Source organism: Anas acuta, chromosome 1, assembly GCF_963932015.1.
Source record: "Anas acuta chromosome 1, bAnaAcu1.1, whole genome shotgun sequence".
In the NCBI taxonomy this organism is placed as follows: Eukaryota; Metazoa; Chordata; class Aves; order Anseriformes; family Anatidae; genus Anas; species Anas acuta.
This window is the reverse complement of record NC_088979.1, coordinates 121,035,954-121,061,183: the sequence shown is the minus strand read 5'-3', so window position 1 is coordinate 121,061,183 and position 25,230 is coordinate 121,035,954. Positions and strand designations below refer to the sequence as shown.

The window sequence follows — 25,230 nt, the reverse complement described above, 5'->3', positions numbered from 1 at the left end:
AGCTTTTACTGAAGAGTCTTAGGGCTCTATTTTGCCTGGAGCTTGGTTTTAAACAAACGTGGAAAAGTTCAGTGTGCAGGGATGGGGTGAAGAAGCAAACCTTAGGCATGGTCCTGCTTCAATGAGACAGCTGATAGTGTTTCTTTTCATCTGTAGTGAGCATGTTGCTGCCTAATGCTGCTATCAAGAGGGGCTATCCTGAGACAGCTTTTAGCAGCAAAGTTCTCTGCTCTGGCTGTGAAGAACTATATTGCAAACCTTGCTCCCGTGACTGTCAATCTAGAGGCAACCTCTAGGCAGTTGAAGTTGCTGGCACTTGATCTTTGGTCTCTTTGCTTCTGATAACCAAGAGACTCTTCCAGAGCATGCTCATGCTTGAGCACCAACTTCTAGCAGCTGCAGCGCCTATGACATAAGGTATTGTCAAGTAGAAGATAACTTCAGTTCCTTAAAAATGGATTAAATCCTTGCTTACTGGGCAAGGGGGTTTCATATCTTCCTCACTTTTAACACACAATTATAAATAGTTCATGAAATACGATAAAACAAAATCTTAGAGGGACTTTGAGACAAGTGATGTTTACATTGGATTGTAGTTATTTTTTGGAGGCCAATTCTGTAATTTTTCAAAACCCTCAGAACTGTATTTTAAAATCTTCCAGGAGAATACGCATAAAACATTATGGAGCAAGTTTAATTTTTCTAGCTCATAAAACTGTCAATAGAAAGCGTTTGGTACAGGAGTGGATAGGGGAGCACTTGTATCAACTTGTATAAGCTTTTCTCTTGCCCAGTGGAAGTAATTCAGGAGAAATTTCAGCTTCTCAGGAGCAGCATAGGGCCCATCTCCATACATACTAGGTTCGCCTTTCTGTGTGGCAGCCCTGCTTCGTTATCACTGGATAAAGTTATCTTCCTGAGCCTAGGAAGAGGAGGATAGTGCAAGAGATGGGCTCGTGCAGGTCCCATGGCTTTACCCAGGTAGGTGTTTCAGGCTGGCTTTGAAGACAGCTGGTTTTCAGGAAAGTGTTGTAACTTGTGCACATCCCCATTGGTCTGTACTGCCTTGGAAACCTGCACAGTGCTTTCTAGATCAAGTAAAGACTTGCCCATGCCACGTAGCTTGTGGGAGGTACTGATGCAGATGGAAGTCAGTGCCTTTTTTGTGATTTCTCATACAGTGATTGAGTAACACCCACACTCTAGTTTTAAGGGGCGGCCTCTTCCAGTGCCTCACCACCCTCATAGTAAAGAATTCTTCCTAACATCCAATCTACATCTCCCCTTTTTTAGTTTAAAACTATTCCACCTTATCTATCATTACCTGCCCAAGTAAAAAGTTGCTCCCTATCTTTTTTATAAGCCCCCCTGAAGTACTGAAAGGCTGCAGTGAGGTCTCCTCAGACCCTTCTCTTCTTCAGGCTGAACACCACCAGCTCTCTCAGCCTGTCTTCATAGGAGAGGTGCTCCAGCCCTCTGAGCATCCTCGTGGCCCTCCTCTGGACCTGCTTCAACAGGTCCAGAGTGAATTTTGCTGATACTAATCAAACATCTCTTTACTGCCCCGATACTGAAGGGTAACGTGTCAAGCAGAGAATTTGTCTTGAAGGATAAAGTTTTAGCATGGAGATATGGAGCTGCACTATTGCATTTGGAACTGAACATCGCTATTTTTTGATTATCTTCAGTGCTTCCTGTAATCGTAGCTGGTAGCTGAAGAACTTTGTGTTTACCCTTTCCAGTCATCCTCTTTTTGAATGAGTTTTGTCATGCTTAGGTGTACCATAGGATTGCTAAGACAGGAAGGACTTCCCTGTAGAGTGAATCACTGTTGGATTCCCTCCCTCGTTGGAGCGTTGTGATCTTGCAGCTGGCATATAACAGTCCTTAAAAGACTGTTGGTTTCACTGGAAGCTATCACAAGTGATCAGGAGATGCTTGGTAGTTTTTTCAGGTTTTTGCGTCAGAAACTTAATCTGAGAGAAGCAGTGGGCCTGGCTTGTTTTGCTGCTGGATGTCACCAAGCTCCACGCTCCTTGTACCTCTGAGTATATCTAGCTTTTTGAATACAGTGCAGAAATACTTCATGACTTTTTCCACTTACTCAAAACTGTGTGTTTTCTATCTGACTGCGAATTTTGAGCAAATAAAAAGTTCAAGGTTAAGGAACATGAGTAGGGCAGCTGATGAGAAATGTGTAGCGTGGCGGGGACGTTTGCCGTGCCTAGACAAGCCAGTCTAATATTGTTACCTGTGGTGTTTGCAAGGTATCTCGGGCCAGGACAGGTGCCCTGTCTGTCTTGGTTGTCTCATGTTCAATTTCCTGATGTGATAGCTAAAATATGATCAATGGGATTTTTTTCCCTTCTGTTTGTGTAATGGATGCAGGATGATTTTGGCTTTTTGGAGTAGGTGTAAACGTCTGTGCTTCTATCGATCTCTCTCACGTACATTTGATCGTTCAGTGCTTCAGAATACGGAACTGGGCAGAGTAAAACATACGCTGTGGCTTCCTGGAAAAACACCTTTGTGTGGGTTGTTCTGTATGCTACAGGTAAATCCAAGTGAATTTTTAACAATGCAGCATTATGAAGTGCCAAGACTGAGAGAAGACCTTCCTTGCTGTTCCTGCAGTTCACTGACTTAGTCATCACAGAGCTTTTCCCTTCTGTAACCAGTGAGGCAAGGGTCTGAAAGATGAGCCTCCTCTCCTTACCCAGCACCAGCTCATCCCCACAGCACGTCGTTTCTACGTGGGAGACCTTCAGGCAGTCACCTAGCAGAGGCCAGATCACGTGTATGCGTAAGGGTTGGGATGAGGTGGTGCAATACAATATCAAAAGGAGTGGTGTTAACTTCTCTTGTGCCTTGTGGTTGGTGGGTTATCAGGAGCAACAAGGCTTTGGCCATCAGCATTTGGCAGAGAAGGAACTGCTAAGCTCTCTCTTAGCAGTGTTTTGTAGGCCTCTGATAAATTGGGTAAAAGTAACATTTGCAGAGCCGGGGAGAGGCATTTCCATGCCACAAATTTTGGAAGGAGAAAGCTGTCTCTTAAATGTTTGTAAGAATTGTTACTAATAGGGACTGTAAAGGTAGAACATGCTTCTAATTTCCCTGAGAAGGTTGACATGAGAAACAAAAACCATGAATGATTGTCTCCTGAACAATGGAAAATGAGATCTTAGAGTGGGAAGTACATGGCAGCAAGGTCAGTGCAGGGTTTTGCAACTTGCACCGGTGATAGCAGCGAATTTTTTTGTGAAGTTACCTCATGAGAATCTCCTCTTACGTTGTAGGATAAACATGAGAGGATGCGTTGTCCATTGAAAAGGTGGCAGGCGGTTCAGGAAACACTTCCCTACGTGATTGATGTGACTGACCACTGCACAACGTCACAACGTTACTGAGGCTCCGTGCTTCGCAAATACATTTTTGAAAATAGCTAACAGGCTTCGTATGGGAAGTTAAACATCTGTGCCTTCAGATTTTTGGGTCCCAGGTGACTGGGAACTACTTCTTTGAGTCTTCCTTGGAAGCATCAGATCTGTTAGATGGTGTTGATGTGGTGCCCAGGTTGTCTTTGTTTCCTTAGCCTCTTATCAGCGAGGCCAGCCAGCGGAGGTCTGACAGACCAGGAGATGAAGGCCCAGCAGGTGGGATGAGCCTGGGGCTTGTCTCCTGCCCTGCCACAGCTTGCAGCCCGCTGTCAGCACCGAGCTCGCCGTGTGGGAAGCGTGGAGCTGGTGAGTCAGGCGGCGTCTGACGCGCCGCGCGCTCCCCGGCCTGGCCGCAGGGCAGGGACCTGGGCGTGGGGAGCCGGAGCGGCTGCCGGCCGTGAATCAGGGCCTGTAGGCTGCCCGGCCCTTGCAACACCCCGCTCAGACATGGCTTGTGACACTCGCCCCGGGGCAGGCTTAAATTCGGAGCCTCCTCCTCACGCTCAGGAGGAAAGGAAGCAGCCGAGCCGATCGACTTCCTGCCTTTGTTGCTCCGGCTCCCTGGACCTGGCCCTTGGGGGATCTTGAACTTGGGTTCCTATCGGGTGATGGTGTAGGAAGCGTGCTGCTCCACGTTGGGAGCGATGGGGCAAAGCATTTCTACCTGCTCCTTGCTTTCTGTGTAGTGCACAGTGGCGAATCTACCTCTGGCACTTCTAACTCTTCTTATAAAAAGCACGCTTTGCTATGCAAGTAGTCACCAAAAGCTATTCCTCTTCTCCGTACTGCCTCTTTTGGGGAATTTAGACTAGAAGTGAATGCGAAGGTTTCCTAATATTTGCATTTCGGTGCCGCGCTGCCCTTTCACCTAAGGAAATGATTTCTTGAAAAATGCGACAGCTGGAAGGGCGCTAGTGCTGACTCAGGGGAAAAAAAATCCAAAGCCAGAAATCTGATAACCCATTTTTACCAAACATGAACGCTAACTTGTCTAGGAGCTTGTAGTGGATTTGTACTTTGACATAGTTGGCTTTCTCTTTGACGTGATAGATCTCTCGCATCCAGCAAAAGGTCAACCCATGGAATTGTTTCACAGCTACAGGAGGAATGTGCTGCTGCTGTTTAGGATGAAAAATACATATTTGAGGAAGCTTGAATTGCTTTTGTATATAAAACTATGAAGAACCAGTTTTGAAATGGTCTTATATACACATTGCTGCTATCTAAGATTTGGTAGGGTGTGTACTATCTTAGGCACGCTTATCTCAGACCTGATACTCACGGGTGGAGGTTTAAAATATAGCAGTAACAAGTGCCGGGGCTTGCTGATGACAAATTTACCAAACGAGGAGCTGGGGAACCCTCCAGGAGTTTGGGAGAAGAGCTGTTCTGTGTATGTGTGTGAGGCACAGGCTCTTAAGTCCCTGTTTTAGGTTCAGTGCTGGAGCGGTGACCTGGTTTCCCCCCGGAGGAGGAGCTGCCCAGTCTCCCTTTGAGTTGAGCGGCGAGTGGTTAACCTTTCCAAAGCTCGGTCATCTGGGAGCTCATTATTAAGACTCGCGCTTCTGAAAGATTTAATTCTGCTTGGCAAATAATCATCTGAAGGCAGCTAATTCCACTCACCAGTTAAACTCCCTCTCTGCTCACAGCTCGGTCTTCACCCCTTGCTTCCCGTTCTTGCGTCCTTGGGTTTGGATGCTTCCTCCAAGTTCTTAGGGAGTCAGAAACTTTCATTTGGGTTGAAGCTTAAAACCCCTAATCGCTTCTCCTATCAGGCATCTTCTGCTGTGTAGAAATAGTCTGAGACAAAGGACAAGTAAACACTGGAGGCAGCACTTACCTGTTCCCAAAAAAATAAAATAAAAAAAAACAACGACCATGAGAATTTTTTTGTTTTGCAAGTCCTTTGCAATCTGTTTGCATGCAGCGTCTGCTGCATCATAGGTAAGCGAAGGCCAAGAGTAATAAAACATTTCATTAATGTTTAATAGCATAGTGATTAGCAACTCAGCAAATGTCTTATGCCCGTGGGAGATTGAAACTTATTTGATTAATAGATTAATTGCAACCTGTTCCGGTTGTGATTGCAGGTGTAACTTGCCGTGGATGTTGCAGACTCCCTGAGGACTGATGGTATAGGCATGCTTACGTTTTGTTTCTTCTCCTGGTCGAAGAGTTAAAAATCAAAATATGAGAAAAATCCACGACCTGCTCCTGTGAAAGGAAGATGATTTTTACCGTCAGTTTTTCAACAAGAGTTGCTCTGTGCTATCTCAGAAAAAGAATGGCTATTATCCCTGAAAGCATAGGGCTGCCTTTCAGAAAGTGCGTTCTCTTTCAATTATTCTCCTTCCTGCACTTTCTTATTTCAGTGTTATAATGGGCTTGAACCAGCTCTCTGAATTCCAGAGCTAGCTCTATTTTGCCCACTTTTATCGGGGGTACGCTGTAATTCCTGCTGCATCACCCCTGGCAGGGCACAATAGGCGCTGCAGGATTGAAACGTAGAACTCAGCCGTTCATCAGGTCACAAGATTTGAAACAACCACTTGAAAATGATTAATTGAATTTCAGGTTGTGGTCTAAAAGGGACACGGGGCTGTAAATCAGTTTCTGTTCCAAGTTCAGTCTCGAGCTTCCTGAGCTGGCAGGAATTTAGAAATGGTATTAAAGCCTCGGAGAGGCTCTCAAACTCCGCTCCCATTCAGAGGGGGCCGCAAGGAGCTAACGAAGAATTTGGCTTCTGCCCTTCAATTAACCGCTGAGATGCGGGCAGGAAGTGAAGGAAGAGTCAGAATATTTCTTCTGTTCTCCCAAGGGACTGAGGCCTGTTGTGTGCTCTCTGAAGAACAAAAACAAGCCGTTTCTGTTTCTACTCGCAGGAAAAAGTGCAACAGCCAGCTAAGGCTGAAGCTCTCCATCTAGGGACTGTCCTGTGCTGGCAAGAGCAGGCTGGAGATGACATGAAATCGTACCCTGAGACACAGGAGGGGTGCATGGGGCAATGGGCGGGCTGACCCTTTGCAAGGAGGGATGCAATGCTGGAGTTTTTCAGGGGGCAGTAATGCAGCGAAAATACCGAGCAGGGTGGCAGCAAGGTGCATGTTGGTGTCTCAGCTTTTCATCCAGTGTGCTTTCTGGCAGCTCCCTCATAACCACGTGGTGGAGGGGTAATCCTCCTGATTTTTGGCAGGTCGATGAAATCTAGCCTGTATTTAAGGCACCCGGGCTGCTTTTTGCTTCTTCAGTTTCCATTGGGCTGCGGTAAATCCTGGGCTTGCACGCCTTGCCCAATCACCCGTGGACCAGCACTAATGGGGGGTGGTGGTTGTGGCAGAAGGGTTTCTTTTGAACCTAGGTCTGCCCCTGTTGGAAATCGTCTGTGACCAGCAGGAAGAGGAAGGCTGGGGGATCGCCTTAATCCATGCCTGAAATGTAAGGGAGGAAAGCTGTGATCCCTGCTGGCGTTTCTCACTGCTTGAAATTGCTTGACCACAAAATGGGCTTGTGATGGGTGGCTAGCTACTGATGGCTGGCATGAGCAGATCCCATCATCTGTCTGTAGAAGGAAGATAATTCTGTGAGCCCCGGAATAATTCCTGTCGCTATTTTGGTAACAGCAAGACAGCGTTCAAAGGAGCCTTGTGACTGGCAGCGTTTGAAATGCATGTTTGGAGGAATGGCCCAGGCAGCTTCAGGAGTTTTTAGAGAAGGAAAAGTGCACCTTTTAATTTGCAGTCAGTCCAGCCAAGCTTATGATGCACCAGACATGGTGTGATTGGAGATTTACTAATGATATTAACGAAAACACTCTGATTTTGATGATCCCAGTATCTCTTGGTAACCTCTGTGGTACCACGGGAGGCTGATGTGAAGCACGACAGCTTCCCCTGTGGCGTTTTGTCATGGGATGTCTTCAGAAGCTGAGCCTAGGAGGTATGGCTTAAACATTGGGCAGTCCCCTCTGCCAGGCATCCAGCGTGGCCAACTAGGATCACGTTGGGAGGCCTCTGTGCTTGGAGTCCCGCCTTTTCCCTGTGGTAGGAGATGGACAGGGTAGCAGGGCTTCTTTCAGCTCTGGGAAAATGCTTTTGCATCTCTCAGGGTCTCAGCCTGATCCCATTCTCTAGGCAGGTTCAGCAGTGCAGCAGGTGAACGTGAGTGGAGGTGACTAACCAGTCAGGCTGTTCAAGTGGAACAGGAAAAAAGGCAGGGGAAAAAAGAGGAGGGGAAAAAAAAAGCCTCGAGGCTTCATCATCGCCTTCATGCCTCCTGCTGGAAACTCTGCTTGGCTCATGACCCCCCTGCTCCAGTGCATCGCTACAAAAACCTTGACAGGAGAAGAAGAAGCATGGGAGAGTGGAGAAAATCACGGAAGAAGCAGAAGAAATGACAAAGCTGTTAATGTGAGAGACATCAGAGGAGGGTTATGTATGCCGAGAAATCTGGATCTACCTGTGCTGCATCGCTGTGTGTAATGCCAGACTTCACGTGACAGTTACCCTCCATTTCACGTTTCCAAGCTGAGAGAAGAATGAGGCATGTTGAGCTTGAATATCCAAAGGCATTGCCCCCAAAAGAACGAAAAATAGTTCAAAAAGTGCAAAAATGAAGAATTAGTTTTAGTTACTGGTCTTATTTTAAGCAAGAAGGATGTTGTTGAAGTTGTTTGTTGAACTAGGTTGGTATTTTATACCTGAAAAATGATGGAAAGCCTTTCCATCTTCCTCTCAAGAGGACAAGGGGTGCGCAGTCCTAAGCGGTCACAAGAACCAGGTCATATCCTTGGTGTGACACGAGGCAAAAATTCAAGTTTATAGCTTTTCCCATTTCATCTGCTTTGAGCGCCATCCTCAAAGAACCTTGCTGAAACTTCAAACAGTTACTTTGAAAAGAAAAGGGAAAAAAAGGCAAAATACAGCAATGCCTTTTAGCTAAGGAAGCTCTGAGGAATTCTTCTCTGAACTGTGTCCAGATGATATTTCTGATGTTCTGGGTGTATATAGATCGTGCCACGTTGGCAGAGGCTCTACAAAACTTTTCACCTTCATTTGCTGTGGGCCAGTTCAGAAAGCTGCAAATCCATTGACATATCAAGTCACCTTTGAAGATTCAGTCATTTTGTGGTATTGTTTAAAAAAAATAAATAAATCTAGATTAGGGGTGGTAAATAGGAACTGACGGAGCTCTAGAAATCTCTGGATGGGGACAGAACGGAGTGTGTGGGGGAGAGATGGTCATCCTAGTCCTTTATAGCAGATTAAGGTAGTGAGGCAGAAATAATCTCGATTTGGTGGTTTTGTATCAACTGCAGCATTAGCAAATTGTGAGGAATTGGGGTGTAACCTTGGAGAGGAGGAATGAGCCTTCATGCATCAGCTTTACTGGCTGTTGCGTGAAGTTACAAATCTGATGGTATCTTGGCAATCTTTAACCAAATCTTTAACTTTGAGCAGCCAGATTATTAATTGGAGAAGTTAATTGGGGAAAAATAGTTCCTAAAAGCATCAGGCTGTGACACAAACATCAGCATCTCCTCTCCCTGCCACATCCACTCGAGCTTGTGTGACCACTGACATTATTTCCAGCTGTAGCCCCATCAGGAGCGATGATTAAAAGCCAGCTTGGTTTTGAAATGGCTGAGGGTGGCTGTTTGGCTAAGAGGACAGCTGTTTCATCCCGTCTCGTGCTGGGAGGTAAGATGTAGGTCACTGTGTAACTGGTTTATGAGCTACCCCCAATATCAGCACCGGTTGAAGCGCTGCTCCTTGAGCTGCTGCAGATGGACTGGGTAGGAGCCCAAGGAGAAGGCATCAAAGTGGGCACAGATTGTACTTCTGCTAGGATGAGATACCAGAGGATAAATATAACCTCAGCCTCTCGTTAAAATAACTCCTCCTGATTTTTTCCAGCAGATCCAGTCACCATATACCTTCTATCTTAAGAACGTGAAGCCATAACTTGACTTGGAGCGTATACGTGTATTTTAAGAAGCTAGTAGAGGGATTGCTAAAATATTATTTACACCTACGTGCTTAGTACGTTCGTGTTTCCTCCAGTAATTCCCTGAGATAAAGGGTATTATTACCACCTCACTGTGAGATAGGGAGAAATAAATCATTTGTCTTGCGCCGTGCCATGAGTCGCTGGTGGAATTGAGTGGAGGTGTGGGAACTCCCAGGGTTAGGCTCAGTCCTGCAGGAACAGTTAAGCACTGTAAAAATCCAATTGGAGAAATCTCTCTCTTGTCACAAGGGGTGTTTCCATGAATGATAGGATCTAGATCCACGCCTGCTTCGTCTCGTTAGTTAAAATCTGCTCCAGGTTTTAAGGTTGCAGCGTGATACCACTGCCTGAGCTGAGCAGTCACAGGAACGCCAACCACAACTCTCCCAAGTTGACTTCTTCTTGGTGATACCTAATAAAGAATGAGTAAGCGGAGAAGTTTTGAGCTCCTGTTCCTACCAGAAGAGCTCTTATTATAGATGTAAGGTGTGTTGGTGAGGTTATATGATGAAGCCTGTGTTCCCCTTTTGCAAATCCACCCCATGGGATTTCAGGAGACGCGTGAAAGCCTCAAAGATCTCTACCTGATTTCTTTTTATTTTCTTTTTATTTATCATTCCATCCTTCAGATCAGAATAGGTCTGTCTTTGTGCACACCTTGCTGACCTGGCCTTTAGTTCCCAAGCCAGACAAGCTCGGGGCCTCGCTCTCCCCTTACCGACTGGCTGGGCAATTGCCAACTGGTAGCCGTGTGAGATGTCACTCATGGTTGTAAAGAGCTGGATAACACTGAAGTATTTTTTTTCCAGTAAGCTGGTGGCAGGATGAAAGGATTAATGATATTCCAGCCTATCTAACACCTCTTTTTTTAAGGCGACGTGGCTTAGGGGAATTAAAAGCAGACTTTGTGGCTGTGTTCGCAGGAGAAGCTCCGTGTGGTTCCTGCAGAGCTCCTTAAGCCTCGCTAGTAGGTCTTAGTTTTGTGCATCAAAGCTAGAAGCTCCCTAATTTGTTTAGGGCTCGGTTGCAGTGGGTATTGCAGGAAAGTTGCTGGTTGATTACATATGTAATGAACTGATTCTATTTTAACATATTTTTTTTTTTTCAGATTGATATAAAATGGGGAAATAGCCTTATTTTCTCTGCCCACATCTAGCTCAACCTTGGTTGAACAAAAGTGGGAATTGAGTTCCCTTCTCAATGACGCGTCTTTTTGTTGATACTGCAAAGAATCTGGCAAGGGAAGTGCTCTTCCATCACAAACCTGTTTTGCAGGGTGGAGGAGGCGAGGTGTGTAGGTGGAAACGTTATGTTTGCTTTTACAGTGTTCAAGGGGAAAGGCTGCTAACTATTCTAGCTGATAGCTCGTATTACTGTAAGATCAGAAAATAAAAATGCAAAGTTAATGTTTTCTTGCCTTTTACCACTGAAGCTTTGATGATATGAGTAGGTAACTACTGGGTTTACAGAGGATTTGTGGGCCTTTGTTTAGGGAGAAAATGCACTCAAAGATGTTGATACTGTCAGTGGTAAGGTACTTGGAAGACTAATCAACTGTGATCCTTACAACCAGAAAGCTGTTGCATCTTTCCACCTTCCTGTTGTTCTTTGGCTCCTTCGTTTGTCAGCTGCTACATCTGAAGGTTAAGGTATTAATTGCAGTACTCTGCTTCTTGAGAGAAGAGTTGTGGTTTAACCCGGCAGGCAGCTAAGCACAACACAGCGGTTCACTCACTCCCCCAATTTGGGATGGGGGAGAGCATCAGAGAAAGGTAAAACTCGTGGGCTGAGATAAAGGCAGTTTGATGGGACAGAAAAGGAAGGTAAAAGTAATAAAGAATCACAAAGCAAGTGATGCACGATGCAGTTGCTCACCAATAGCTGACTGATGCCTGGACAAACCCCAAGCTGGGGTTTTCTACTTGTTTCCTAATTGTTTGCTTTTCTTTTCATTTTTCAGAACCGAGAGCTCCAGATTATGAGAAAGCTGGATCATTGTAACATTGTCCGATTGCGTTATTTCTTCTACTCCAGTGGTGAGAAGGTAAGGACGAAAACCAGGAAAATGCCTCCTAGTAACCGTCTGGGCCAGAGTGAGCTGTTTCAATTTATAGAGACAAGAAAGAGTGCAAAAATAGTAGACCTGCTAATGCTGAGAAAACACTGTAGTGGTACTAAGCAGGTTGGTTTGGAGCAGATCTTTTTCTTTACAGAAGTGAGGTGGTCCATGAGGAGTAGTGTTATTAGCGTAGCAGAACAAAACGGATTTGGATACACTCTCCCTCTTCTTGAATTCAATTAAACACAGCAGAGCTTTATCTGCACATTCTAGCACTACCTCTCTATAAGAACAGATGTTTTCTAGGATTCGGTGTTAAGCTCTCTAGATTTATAGCAACTATGTGATGTTTCCCAAACCCGGTCTCTGTATGTCTCTCTCTCATTTCTTTGTGTGTCTCTACCATATACAAACTAAGCTTCAAAATCAGAGGGGGGAAAAAAGTACGATCACATGATTGCAGCATTTCTCAGAATGTTTAGACACCAGAGGGAGGAGCAGATAGCAGGATTTAATAAATCTCAAGAAAGAGGTGCTGCCATGTGTTTTCTTTCAAAATGTTCTTTATTTTTCTTTGAAAGGCAGTACAAGATTTTATTTTAATGTGAAGTTACTGGGGAGTTCAGGATGGAGCGGGCATCAAGCTGGCATTTGGTCCAACCTCATTTGTAAAGCAGGGTTACCCTTGAGGTTGTCCCCTTTTCCCTCTCCTTCCCCCCCAAAAAATCTGGCTGGCTTACGTGGGAGTTAGTTTATTAACACTGGGAGGTAGAGAGTGGGGCTGGATGACCCTCTGAAATACTTCTGGTCTCTTTTGTATATCTATATAGCTATAAATATTTATATAAATTATTAAAATAATTTGTATAACTGTTGTAATTTACCATTTTATAAGCAGATCGTATCCTCAGTTGCTTTCAGATGCCAGTACACCTGTGTCTGCAGTGCTAAAAAGCACAAAGTACCTGAGCTGATAGCAGTAGGAAAGCTTACACCATATGGGTTGGCAGAATGGGAGAGGCAAACCACTTGGTGGCCATTGCCCCTTGTCTCCAGCAGCTAGGGAAGGAGCTGATGCCTCCAAGATGAGCTTTTTTTTTGGGGTGGGGAGAGTCATGCCTTCATCTTTCTCTCCCCTACAATTCCCTGGCAAGCGTTTACAGTTTGATATGTACTTCTGGTGGTAGTGCAGTAGAAATGGTTTATTGTTATTATATTGTGACCATTTGGCACGTAACCAGAAACTATAAGAATAGAAACACTGAGAAGGAGGGCTTGGTTATGGATTCTTTAGATATATATATACATACATACATATTTTTAAAAGCAGTTTGTAACCTGGCCAGTGGGCAGTAGAATTTCAAGACACAAGCAGAAGACGACTACCTTTATCTAACAGCTTTCAGAAATCGTCTGCAAACAGTGGAAGTGTTAAAACTTGAGAGCAGTGTTCCAGGAGTTCTTCTCTAACGATAATTTAAGTAAAAACTCTTTTGGAAATCTTTAACTTGTTGTTGAGCTTGTTGACTAGATTTTCCACTTAGCTGCTTCCACTCCACGTGGCTAATTCTTGGCAGAGCTGGCTTTGTTTTTCAAAATGCAGCCTCTGTCCCACAACAAGTGAAGCTTAATGCTTCGGGGAGAGGTTTTCTTCCAAATTCCTCTTCCTCCTCTCTGTTCAGGGCTCTGCTTTGTGCCTTTGAGACTTCCACTACCACCTTCTTGCAAAATGGGACAAATGTGAGCCAGTCCCTAGGGCAAAGGTGCGCTCAGCCCAGCGTCAGCAGCGATAATGCTCCTATTCAGGTTGCAAGGTCTCTCTGCAGCTCTGCGCAGAACGATACATAATTGGCTTGCATTTCCACATTGGCAGCAGCACGTGCAGCTAACTGCAAATTAGTTCGTCAGCGGCTGGTTGGGAAAAGCTCTAGGTAGTGGCAAGTTGGGGTTCTGAAGCTCATCTGCTGGGGAGGAGGAATAGCCTCTTTTCTCATGTTTTTGTCAGCTTGGGAAGGAATATTTCATTCAATATTTCACAAATTCCCTTCATTTTACTCTTGTGATCAAGCTGGCTCTTTGGAGAGCAGAAGAAAAGGAGAAAAGTTTAAGTTAGTCTCATTCCAGTCCCATCAGGTAACCAGGAAGGGCACCTAGGAAGCAGTTGCAGATTTAGATGCTAGATACACAAGGCTTTTTGTAAAGTAATTCTTGAAGCCTAGTCCAGTGGGAAGAGTAACATGAAAATCCAAGGAAAGTACAGTAGAAAACCCTAGCAGCATGAGTGGGGCTTGAATAGTTCACTGTCTTCATGCAGCATTCAGCATGTAAAGTAAACACAGATTAATAGCAGTGGATTGTTAATTAACTAAAGTCAAGCAATGACGGGAACGTTTCAGAAGTAACTATTACGCTGCTGATCCCTTTAATAAAATGGTTTCAAACTCAACTTAATTTCGGTCCCTACATATTAAAGATTCTCTTGCCTAAACATTTTCATGCTGCCATCTTCACTCCACGTGTTGGTCCCAGCTGAAGTGTCTCCTTTTACCTGGTGCTTGACACCAGTGTCTCTAAGCCCAGATATAAATATATTTTCTGCTAATATCTGAGAAGCTTAAATTTGTCTTGATTTCCAGTTGCTTCAAAGGGTTTCTCCAAAGCCAGTCGTTTAGGTTGGTATTCTTTGAAAGCTGTGTGCCTAACAGTCACTTTAGTTCGTTTTAAGCATTTTTAGGCACTGGACAACCTTAAAACTGGTTTTATTCTAGCAAAACAGAGTTCAATTCTCTGATAGAAAACTGGAAACAACAGCAAAAATCAATTCTAAATAACACTTGATAGTGAGACTCTTCCTCAGCTGCATTAAAGCTGTAGTTAGTTTGCAGAGTGCTCTGTTCACCCTTTCAGGGGCTGTCCATAAGATTGGTGAAAGTGTTTGAATGCCCTATATTCTTTTCTTGAGATAAACTTCTCGTTTTTATTTCTTCCATTTATTTAAGCTTCTTTCCTGCCTTCACCAAAAGCAATCCAGCACTAGCAGCAGGGAATTCCTGTATCAAACATGGCTTTGACTGAATCCCCCATTTCTGAGCATCTTTGAATTTGTATTACCTTTATATAGGTGTATCTTCCATAGATATGTGCATGTATATATTTGTGTCTGTGTGTATATATATATGCATTTATATGCACAGATTTATCCCTTTCTATATATCACATGTATTACTTTACATACTGACTACGTATTAATCATGTTTGACTAATAATTTCCAGTTTAAGAGAGCTCACAGAGAGCATCTAATATATGGTAATAAGACAGTTGACGGGCTTGGCATTCAGGTTGCTTCCATAACCTATATCCTCCTCGGTTCTGTCTTTCTCTAAATTTACAGACGTTTGTCAGACCTGCTGGGTAACTCGCTTCTTCCAAAGGATTTCCTTAATGAGTTTGCCAGAGTAGTTTCCCATTTCCTTTTTTTCTGAGGCTTTATGAGATGACCGATTGCAGGACACTGACTTTTGTAGTTCTAACATGCTTTTCAGTAGTCCAAACCCTGTAATTATGACTAGTGGAAAGAAACAGAGCCTGGAACGAAACAACAGCCTACTCTGCTGGTCAGCTTACCTCCAGGAGGCCCTCAGTTCTGCTGAGGACCTTTTGAACCATGCTCCAAGGGAGGCTGGACGTGGACAGGCTGAACAGCACTCCTTGGCTCCTGTGCTGAGAGTAATCCCTGATGTTTTGCAGCCCGAGCTATCATCTTAAATCAGTGGCTGCTGAATAAAAGTATTCAGTTATGTAAAACCTGAAATACGGATGCCTAATCCCCGTTTTATTTCTTTGTGTTTCTGGTTTGGGATACATCTCTGTGGTATTTCATAACCGTCGGGTTTTCTTCTGAGGATGTTTTTGAGTGTTTAATAGCCTGATTGATCCAATCCCGATCCGTGCCCAAAGAGGAAGAGAGGTCAGTGGAGAGATTTGCTCCTGCATCAAACTGTATAAAAGTGAAGTAAATACTGTTTTTGTTGAGTAATCATGACTCTGGTTATGTAACGTTTTTTTCCCTTTAAGGTGGCTTGGTACTCAGAGCAGTCAAAGGCAACATATGAAAGCTCACAAACAGGCAATACGCTGACTCTTTGTGGAGGCTGAGCTGGCTTTTCTGCATGCTTTAATTGATTTTTAGTTTTATTTAGCCTCAGCTGTGAGGGCGTGCAGCCAAGAGGCCGTGCAGACTCAGGGTAGAAATTTACTCCCGTAGACTTAGACAGAGGTTTAAAATACATGCGCAGGAGATGGTGCACAGCTCAGAGGCGCTTTGGCAGCAGCGTACTAAGCTGCAATGAAGACATTTGGAAGAAGGGACCGACTGGCCAGCTGGAAATTTAGGCTTTGCTGAACAGCCAGCGTTTCTCCAGGATCATATCCCTGTTAGGAAGAGGCACATCCTCCACCTTCAGAGGCATGAGCATCACCGTTCTCTCTTGCAGGAGTAACACCCACCCCACACACCCCAAAAAGACAGGTTCTGCACAAAATACTCCACTGATGACAGAGCCTTGATCCCAATCCGGAATGGACACAGCCTGTGTGAATGTTTTGCACAGGCCGAGTAAAGTGCTGAACGGCCATTGCTACAGATGAATTTAGTCACTACGATCCATTTAATCCTTGGCAGATCTGCTGTGCTGTCAACAAAGGAGCAATTAATGCCAATTATGATGAGTTTGTGATGTTGGTAGCTCTGTAGTCCTTGCCTGAGGTCTGCCAAGCTTGTTTCAAAAAAGGCACCAGTCATCAGATAATGATTATCAGTTGCTGCTGGTGCTAGGAACATGCTGGGAACTTCCTCAGCTGCAGCTCTGAGCAGTCTCTGATTTTGGGTAGGGTTCGTTAGCAGTTACGCCTGCCTGCTGCAGGGCTTCGGAGCAGGCAGCAGTGGGTCCTCTGTGGTCAATGCACACTGTGGAAGTGGAAGGCTCCATGATTTCTCTAGGTCCCTGACCTGTCCTGTTTGTTTGGTGGGTCACTTTTGACTTCTCAAGCCATTCTTCTGCCAGTCCTAGCCACTTCTGTGATCATGTTGGATGGCTTTTAGGAGAGCTAATTCTCACCTTCCTACAGAGTTGTTGCCAGCTGATGGCATAGTTTCTGCTTGAAAGATGTAGTTCAAATATCCATAGGCGACCCGTGTCAAAGATCACAGATCGATTCCAGCTTTCAGATGTTGGGAGGCTGCTTCCAATTTCATAGAAGAAGCTCTCTTTGGAAATACAGCTAAAAGCTTGAGGACTTGACAGGGCATAGAATAAATGAGATAGGCAGGCATTCCTGAATTCTCTTAAGGAGGGACCTTTTTCCTTAATAAAGTCATGTTTGGAGGGAAAAAACTATTTTTCTAATGAAGGGAAGAAGTCCTGCATTAGAACACAAGGCTTAGTGCATCACTGAGTAATGTAGCCTCTTTCAGTGAATGAAGATACCTGATGCAAATACCTATTTTAGAGCCAGACAGAGGAAAGATCTTAAATATAAAACTACACTGGTTGGCTTTACTTTTGTCCTTATGCTGCTATCGCAGCTGCTCTGATCAGCAGCTCCTACCTCAAGCTATATTATGCTGAAGAGTAATGAGAATTTTGTGCCAGTTTGGGAATCTTTTGACAGGTAGGTATAGGAACAGCAAGCTTGAGACCCATGTCATTTCCTCAAGCTCTGTCATAGGCACTGAGGGAACAGAGAAGGAAATATTTTACCCAATGTTTGTGGTACCGATAGAAAATAGTATCTTTCTGAACACTTAACAGATGTGTTTAAGAGTTGTATTAAGTTGATCCTTCAACTGCTCTTACTCCCCTGGAGTTACCCTGCGGTTGCACATGTAGTCTTAGGGCTCCTTTACTTTGGTGGCAGCCAGGGTTCAGTTTGGGAATAGATGTGGTTGTAAACTGTAAGTATAAACACACACATGTGGCCACTGGATGTCACCATTCCTTCATACAAATAAGGTCAGTTCCAGCATTTTTGGCATTTTAAAATTTTTCCATTTGTCATGGCTACTGAGAAAGTTAGAGAAGGAAGGCTGCAGATTCTTGCTTTGTGTTCAAAAGCAGCACCAAAAGCTTTGTATCTTTAAAGCACCACGTCAGCCTTCAAGATAAGAGAAGGAAGGTACGTCTTACTGTGTCTGATAAGAGTTTGAAGTATGTGTTGGTTGTAGCTTTAAGAAGTAAAAGCTTTTTTCTTTATTTTTCTATTGAGGGCAAAACCAGCATGACTTTGAACCTTTTATGTTGTCTAAACGTAACCAGGGTGAAGGGCGTATCTTACCTAACGCTGACACTCTGGCGTTTAAGTAATGCACTCTGAAAGAAGGCTTAATCCTCGTGAGATGCTAAAATCAGTTTTCTGGCTTCCAAAATCCAAGTTAAATCCTTCAGTGCTTTCTGGCAGAACCCTTGTGTAGCTGCCATCCTGACGTTGACAGCCCACACGCGTAGCACATACCTTCCCAGCACCGGTGGAGTTGTTTCATACCATAAAGAAAAAAACGGGATCTATCTGAGTAAAATGAAGGCTTATTAACCTTGTAGAGTCCCAATAGTGATAATTTCAATAAGAAGTGTGTTCTTGAGGCATATTCCTTAACTTTAATTGACCATATGGAGGCCAACTAACTCAGGGAAATGGGCAGGGATTTAAAAAACAGCAAACAAAAACCACCACCTGCAAACCTCGCAATTTCCTCCACACTGTTACTGACATGACAGATAAAAACTGAAAGTATTCACCACTCTTTCCAGATGCTGACCAGTAAGTTTGGTCACCCTAGAAGAAAGAACAACCAGAATAATTTTGTGGCCTCTTTATCGTATTACTTGTGATACCTGGAAAAAAAAAATCAAAAGTTGACAGAAACCACTCAGGATTAATCAGAGGTTTGTTGAGAAGGGCTATTTGTCCTTTTCCTTCAAGGGACAATCCAAAAGAGTGAATCCTTTAAACCACTAGCTAATGGTTTACATTTGCCATACTGAGCCTCAACTGGATGGTGCTTAGAGCAGGTTTGCTTGCGTGGACTGAAGGCCAGGAGAGCTTTAAAATTGGGGTTTGTGACCTCCATGCTGCCTTTTCCATGTCAGTAATGTTTTTACTTTCACTGGGTCTTCAACCTTGCAGTGTTTAACATTCACGTGCTGGAGCCTGTACTTGCAGCCTGTTTAATCTCTGATTTCTGACACAACAGAAAAATAAGCTGCAAGAATGCTTTGGCTCCCGTGCCCTGCTCGTGCCTCTCACTGTGGCACAGTCTGTAATGGTATTTATTTCTGTGAAGTGTTTCCAAAGTGAAATAGCGCTTGAATTATTGGTTCTTGAGGGATGCATGCTGGTTCAGTGACAAGGCCGTGGTTATTTTGCTCTGGCTCCTTTAGGTGTTTAGAAGCGCAGCGTGTGGCAGCTGAGACTCTGCCTGCCAAGTGACAACAAGCAGCTTCTAACATTTGGGGCAATTGACCAGAAATGAGTTGCAGGGCTAAAGTCAAAATCCTAATGAAATGCATTGATCCTGTGTTTCGGGATCTGGCTCCCTGCCCACCCCCTTTTTCTTTGTAAAGCGTAGGTGGTAATGACCTGAGCAGCAAGCACAGGAAAACACGGATGCACTTAAACATTTGAGCTGTGGAAGAAGGCTAATCATCTATTCAATCCCAACATCTGTAAGGAAGAGTGGGTTATTTAATGATGTTTCATAATAGATTTTTGCCACTTATACTACTCCTGATCCATCTAGGCTCCGTAGAGGTGTTTCGGGTGTGCTCCTGATGGTTAGGTTACCTTGGCTGGTGCCCAACCCAGCAATTTCAAAACATTAACATGGAAACATGTCAGCTGTGGAATACTCGGTGAGGTCTGAAGAAGGCCTCCTGTAATGGAAAGATAAGCCTCGATCCTTTCTCCTGATCCCGAAGCAGTTGCCCTCATTTGGCAAGCTCTTTGAGCTCACCCCGTTTCCTGGTGTAATACATCTGGGTCACTGGAAAAATATGTGTTGAGGAGGAATGCATGAGGTAGGCACACCAGGTTACATCATCCTTGGGGCTTGTCAGGCCACGACTGCTTTCTAGCTCATACTGAACCTTGTCTGGGGGAACCCAGGTAATCTGGATGTTATTTTCGTCCAGATCATGCTCACAGAGAAGGGTGATAGTTCTTGAGAACTCTTGAAAACTGTACTCTAAGTGTTTATCGGAGTGGTACCAGGTGACATCAGGAGGAGGTAGGTCAGAACACTTGAATCATCTTTAATTCATGAAAGCAGCTATTTAGGGCTCTTCTGAAGTGTCAGTTCCTTCTTACAGAGCCAGCAGCGGAAGGCTGGCCTTTATAGTTGTGTATGAAAGCTCTGGGTCCATCAGATATACACATCTAGACAATTCGTCCATTGGCTGGGGGAAAGGTGTTCATGTGCCATCACACGTTGTAGGTGATAAGATGATAGATATTTACACAGGAACACCATGCAAAGCCCATGCAGTTTGTTCAAGTGCTGTGCTTGGCATCAAAACTCTCAGGGGCTGGTGGGTGCAAGATCTCCACCTCTGCGATTGAGGTGTCCTCATCTCTTTGTGCTTGTCACGTCACACCATTGAATTAGTCTTTATTTCCCAAAGAATACAAAATGAAAATCAAAACAGAGGAGAGAAGTGAAACATGGTATGAACTAAACAGAGTTCTGTTATTTCTTGAAACTCACTGCTATGAAGTAGTGTAGAAAGAGTTTAATAATCGTATGTATTAGTTTTATGTCTCATTTTCCTTGTATTGTGAGAGGATAATGAAATCACTATAACTCCATTTTTACTCGTTTTTTTTGGTCTAATGTCTCGTAAGTCTTTTTTGATACGTGGAACATGAATTCTTTGAAAGAAATTAATCAACCTTAGTAACAGAGTGCCTTGCACATTGACTAGTTACCAGTACAGCTGCAGCGCTCTCTGAGAGGCAATCATTCATCAGGTTTTATCTACACTGAATCAAACGTTCTCATTTTCATGAGACTGTTTGCTCTCTTGGTATATGGGCTGCCTTACCAGGCATAAGTTCACTTGATTTTTCAGGCCGTATATTTTATTATAACTAACGCCTTGAAAATTCTGACCTGAGTGCAGGGGGTGGTGCTGGATTTCAGTTGGCTTGAAGGGAAAGAATTGTTTCTGCAGAAGAGAAAGTGTGAAAATTTCAGGAGGAGCAGTCACGAGCTAGCAGTCCTTGGCATTCACGTAGTGCCAGTGCTGTTACCAGTTATTTAAGCATTGGTGCTTAAAGAAGAGCATCTTGTAAGGAAGAGTGATGCAGGCAGGTCCTTGCGAGGTGACTTGGCCTGTTAGGAGGTACTGGCAAGAGCTACTGAGATGTCCTGGAAGTACAAGCACGTGTTGTCAAATAACAATGAGCACAGATCTTGCAAACGATGCAGAAGCCAGCAGCTGTTCACACATCAGGCACTGGAGGTGTTGGTGTGTGTGTTACTACATGCCATTCATATACCCAGCGGAGGTGGCTGCTGCTTGCCCAGGCAGGATCGGGACAGCTAAGGCGCACGGAAAGCTGTGAGAGTAACACCACACCGCGCTCCGAGTGACTAATTAAGTCCCAGTAACATCATTAAATTGCAGCTCAATGAGGTTTGTTTTCAAGTTGGGAAGCATTACGACACACAGGCCTGCTGACGGGGGGCTCCAGCTGAAGACCTGGGAGCTCCGTGCTGTCCCCATCCGTGGCGTGTCTCTCCGGATCCCCTTGCCTGTAGAAAGACCCAGTTCTTAATGCAGCAAGTGCAGGAGAGGTTACTTCTGCTCAACTCACCCAGCTTGCAAAAATACTTCTTCAGGTTGATATAATTAATGTTGGGGGGAGGAGGGTATAATTAAATCTATTTGCAGTCCTGATGCTTTGCACAGAAGACTGCATTAAAATATCAGAAGTCTTTTTAAGACCTGTTTTACCACTGAAATGATCTCTTCCACAATTAGGCACTATGTGATTATAGCTCTGTGTCATTTAATTCCTCTTTGTTCCTGCTTTCCTTTGCTAACATATTCTGTAACAAAGTACTTTATTATAAAGCTGCCTCTGTTGTTTCTTGGGATTGAATTCACACAGACCTCTAACCTGATTCCAGATAATAAAAATGATGCTCGAATCTTTCTATCTCATGTTTCTGTCTTGTTCTGTTTTACCTGCAATGCGTTTGTAAGCTTAAGCTGGACAAAACTGGGACTTTGAAACGCTTGTAAGCAGAATGGTTAGGAATATTAACGTTGGGTTGCTGTCTGTGGATAGGTAATATTAATAGCTAGTAATTACTAACCTCTTAGCAGTTCAGTAAAACTAAAGTTACATTTCTAAAAGAGGGTTTTTAAACCTTTTTTTTTTTTTTATGTGTAGTTGTGGGGTGTGAGTTGGGGAATTCCAAGTTTGCACTTCTTGGGTTTTGACGGGGAAGGGACTAATGGGTTGGTTAGCCTGCAAAATAATGAGGAAAGTATTTCAAGGTGATATCCCCTAATGAAAATATTGAGTGGGCAGAACATTTATCTCTTTGTCCTTGTTTATAATCAGAAAATGCCTTATGGTAGAGACCACACTGATTAATGTGACCTTAAATATAAATTTGACTTGGGTATTAGAGTGCAGGTCCTAAGCCTAGAGGAAGAACGGTTTGGTGGCAGCTCACATGCCCACTAAAGATGTACTTAGAAGGTCCACAGGTTTCTCAACCTGTCAGTTTTTCTGAATGCCTTTATTGTGCTTCATGCTTCAAAACTATTATTGATTTTTCTTTTTCTCTCCTATTCTTTTTCAGAAAGATGAGGTGTACCTCAACTTGGTGCTGGACTATGTTCCTGAAACAGTATACAGAGTTGCCAGACATTATAGTCGGGCCAAACAGACACTCCCTATGATTTATGTCAAGGTAGGTAACGAATAGCTGTGGTTAGATGAAGAAGTATATTATAGGAACAGACTCTCTGGATACCTCTCTTCTCACATAATTAGTTTTCTGAGATTTTTAGAAGCACATACATCTTCAGGCAAGGAAAAAAAAAAGATCAGAACAATTCATGCTATGGAAAAGGAAGAACAGGAACAAAAGGCTTAAGTTTTAGCAGTTGATTTCTCCCTTTCCAGACATCTCAGAAAGGGCTGGGGAGAGGCCAGGGAGTGAGGGGTGTTTTGTTTTCAAGCACTTTAGAGACTGACACCAGCCAGGTAACCAGCTTCGGCATCCTGAGATGATGATGAAGACAAAATAGAACAAAGGTCAAGAATTCAAAGAGGATATCAGGAAGAATAGTTTTCTCTTAACTGTTACCTTCCCCTTTTCCTGGCATATGAGTAAGATGACATGTGCTTCTGAGGGATTGAAAGGTGCATTTTTGTCTCTTTCCCTGCACTTGGAGCTCATTGTCTTCACCACTCAGCTTGAAGAGCTACGTGGGGCAAGATGTTTGTATGCAAATTGTAGCCTCAAAACCGCACTTGAGCTGTCTGCATCTTTCATTGTCTTTTACAAAGTGGTTTGCAATGAATAAAATTAATTTTTTTGTCAAGCATGGGAAACATCTGGGTCTCGTAATTCTATTTCATATATTGTGGTGACCACAGTCCACGTGCTGGTGAATGATCGTGTTGCTAACTTTCTATCAGCTTGTTAACATGGCATCCAGATAACACTAAATGGAAGTTAGCAACAAATGTTCCTGGCTTGCATTGATTCCTCCAGGCTCATCTTTAAATATGTAATGCTTAACATTAGGGTGGGCCAAATAAAAAGTTTTAATTCGATTGCAAGAAGATTCAAGTTGCAAAAAGTCATTTTTCTGATAACAAAGTGTGCCATAACTACATGTGAAGAAATTGTAAGTTGCATGCTTTGGCAGTAGCGTGTTCTGTTGCCTGTTTTTAAGAAGCACAGCATCTTCTCATTCAGCAACAAGAATTCCTGCTGCAAGGTCACTCCTGTGTTGGGCCTGTTGGTGGAACATGCCCTCAGGTTATATGCTTCCCAAAGCTTGTTAGCTTAGCTTTTGATTACTTATATATTTTTGTGCTAATGACTGTTCATTATGAGGACTTTTTGGGGAAAAAAGTCGTACCTTTTGAGAGAAAACTGCTTCAGCTGTTTGATCTTGCTGGATGTTTGGGACTTTCCATTCCAGGTAGAACAGCCAGCAAGACTGTTCTTACCTTGTTTTTCTGACAAAGCAAGCCTTTGTCATAATCTCGTGTTTTAAAAGAGATCGCATGGCTTTGATGCCATTAAAACTTTGGCAATTGGAAGACACATGGGTAACACAAAGGTCAGGTCATGCCTATTTGATAAACTTCTCTTGCCTGGATAACAAAGAAGCTGCTAAGGAACTGCAGGGAATTTTTTTAGTAGTCTTTTTATTAAATTTTATTTGTAACCTCCAACAGTCGGTAGGAAATTCGTGGAAATTTTGGGTTTGCCATGTTGAGATGGAAGGCATGCTTTATGAATTCCACATGCGTTGACTTGACTCCTCAATTTAGAGCAATCTGCTGGATGATTTTGCAATACACTTGCACAATAAAAACTTGACGCGTCTAGAACAGTCAATTCAGAAAACGTTTGTTTGCTTTTCTTTGTGCAGAGTTGTGGTTTTGACAAACAAATACGAAAACTAAAACCAGAGCCAGAAGTCAGGCTATTCTTCTGCTCGTACCTTCCCACCAAACAAAAAAAAAAAAGGGGGGGGGGGGAGAGGGAGTGTAAAGACAAAGATAATGGTGAGAGTGAGGCAAACATGGCTTGATACCAATATCAAGTAGTTGCACCTTGTTTTACGGGCTCTTAAAGCTGGCGTGTGGAGAATGTGTGTTTAGAAAAGGAAAATGTGAAGGTGTAACTCCAGTAGTGTCCAGCCTATAGGCTAATTTCGAATTGTTGGCTGCCTGTTGTCAGACTTGTGCCTGGGTTTTCCCATGTCTTTATGACTCCATATGGAGTACAGTCCTAAATATGTCCAGCAGCTTCTTATTATTTGTAGCCTGATGTGTGTAGCTGCAGCAGCCAGACATTCCTGCATCGTCCAGTTTTGCTATGTGATGTTCAGAACAGTTGTCTTCATGGGCCCTCTCTTTTTGCCCAAATTGAAACGAGCCTGTCCCTTCACCAAGAAAAAAACTGAGAGATTCATTCCGGTGACAGGTTAAGACACTACCATAGGAATACTCCATTTTTATGAAGAGACTGATCCACAAAGCAAACAAACTTTTTTGTGTGTATGTTTTCTGTGACTACCGCCAGTGTTTGTTCTGTGGTTATTTTTAAACATCGGAAAGCTGGTATAACTTCTTCTTTAGAGTTGTGCTTGTTTTGTTATATGGCAGGAGGTGAAAAGATATGCCAGTTTCTGGACATCTTCGCAGCACTAACATAAATTCAGTAGGGTTGTTTTTTGAGTGAGTCTGGTTTTTATTCTAATAAGACTTTGTGCTGGATGAATTGTTTAGCATGTTTTGGCTGGGAAACCATGCCTTATGCAGTATTTCTCTGTTCCAGTTGTACATGTATCAGCTGTTCCGGAGTTTAGCCTATATCCATTCCTTTGGGATCTGCCACCGGGATATAAAACCACAGAACCTCTTGCTGGACCCTGATACAGCTGTCCTAAAACTCTGTGACTTCGGAAGGT

General features: G+C 43.6%; 1 protein-coding gene across 2 annotated transcripts in view; it reads left to right on the top strand.

The window, feature by feature from the left end:
- Positions 1 to 25,230, top strand: part of GSK3B (glycogen synthase kinase 3 beta) — a 131,579-nt gene that overhangs the window by 59,238 nt on the left and 47,111 nt on the right. For both annotated transcript variants that reach the window (XM_068698127.1, XM_068698137.1), the window contains exons 3-5: positions 11,404 to 11,487; positions 22,374 to 22,484; positions 25,098 to 25,228. In XM_068698127.1, coding sequence (XP_068554228.1) covers positions 11,404 to 11,487; positions 22,374 to 22,484; positions 25,098 to 25,228 — 326 coding nt within the window. The remainder of the gene's footprint in view (positions 1 to 11,403; positions 11,488 to 22,373; positions 22,485 to 25,097; positions 25,229 to 25,230) is intronic.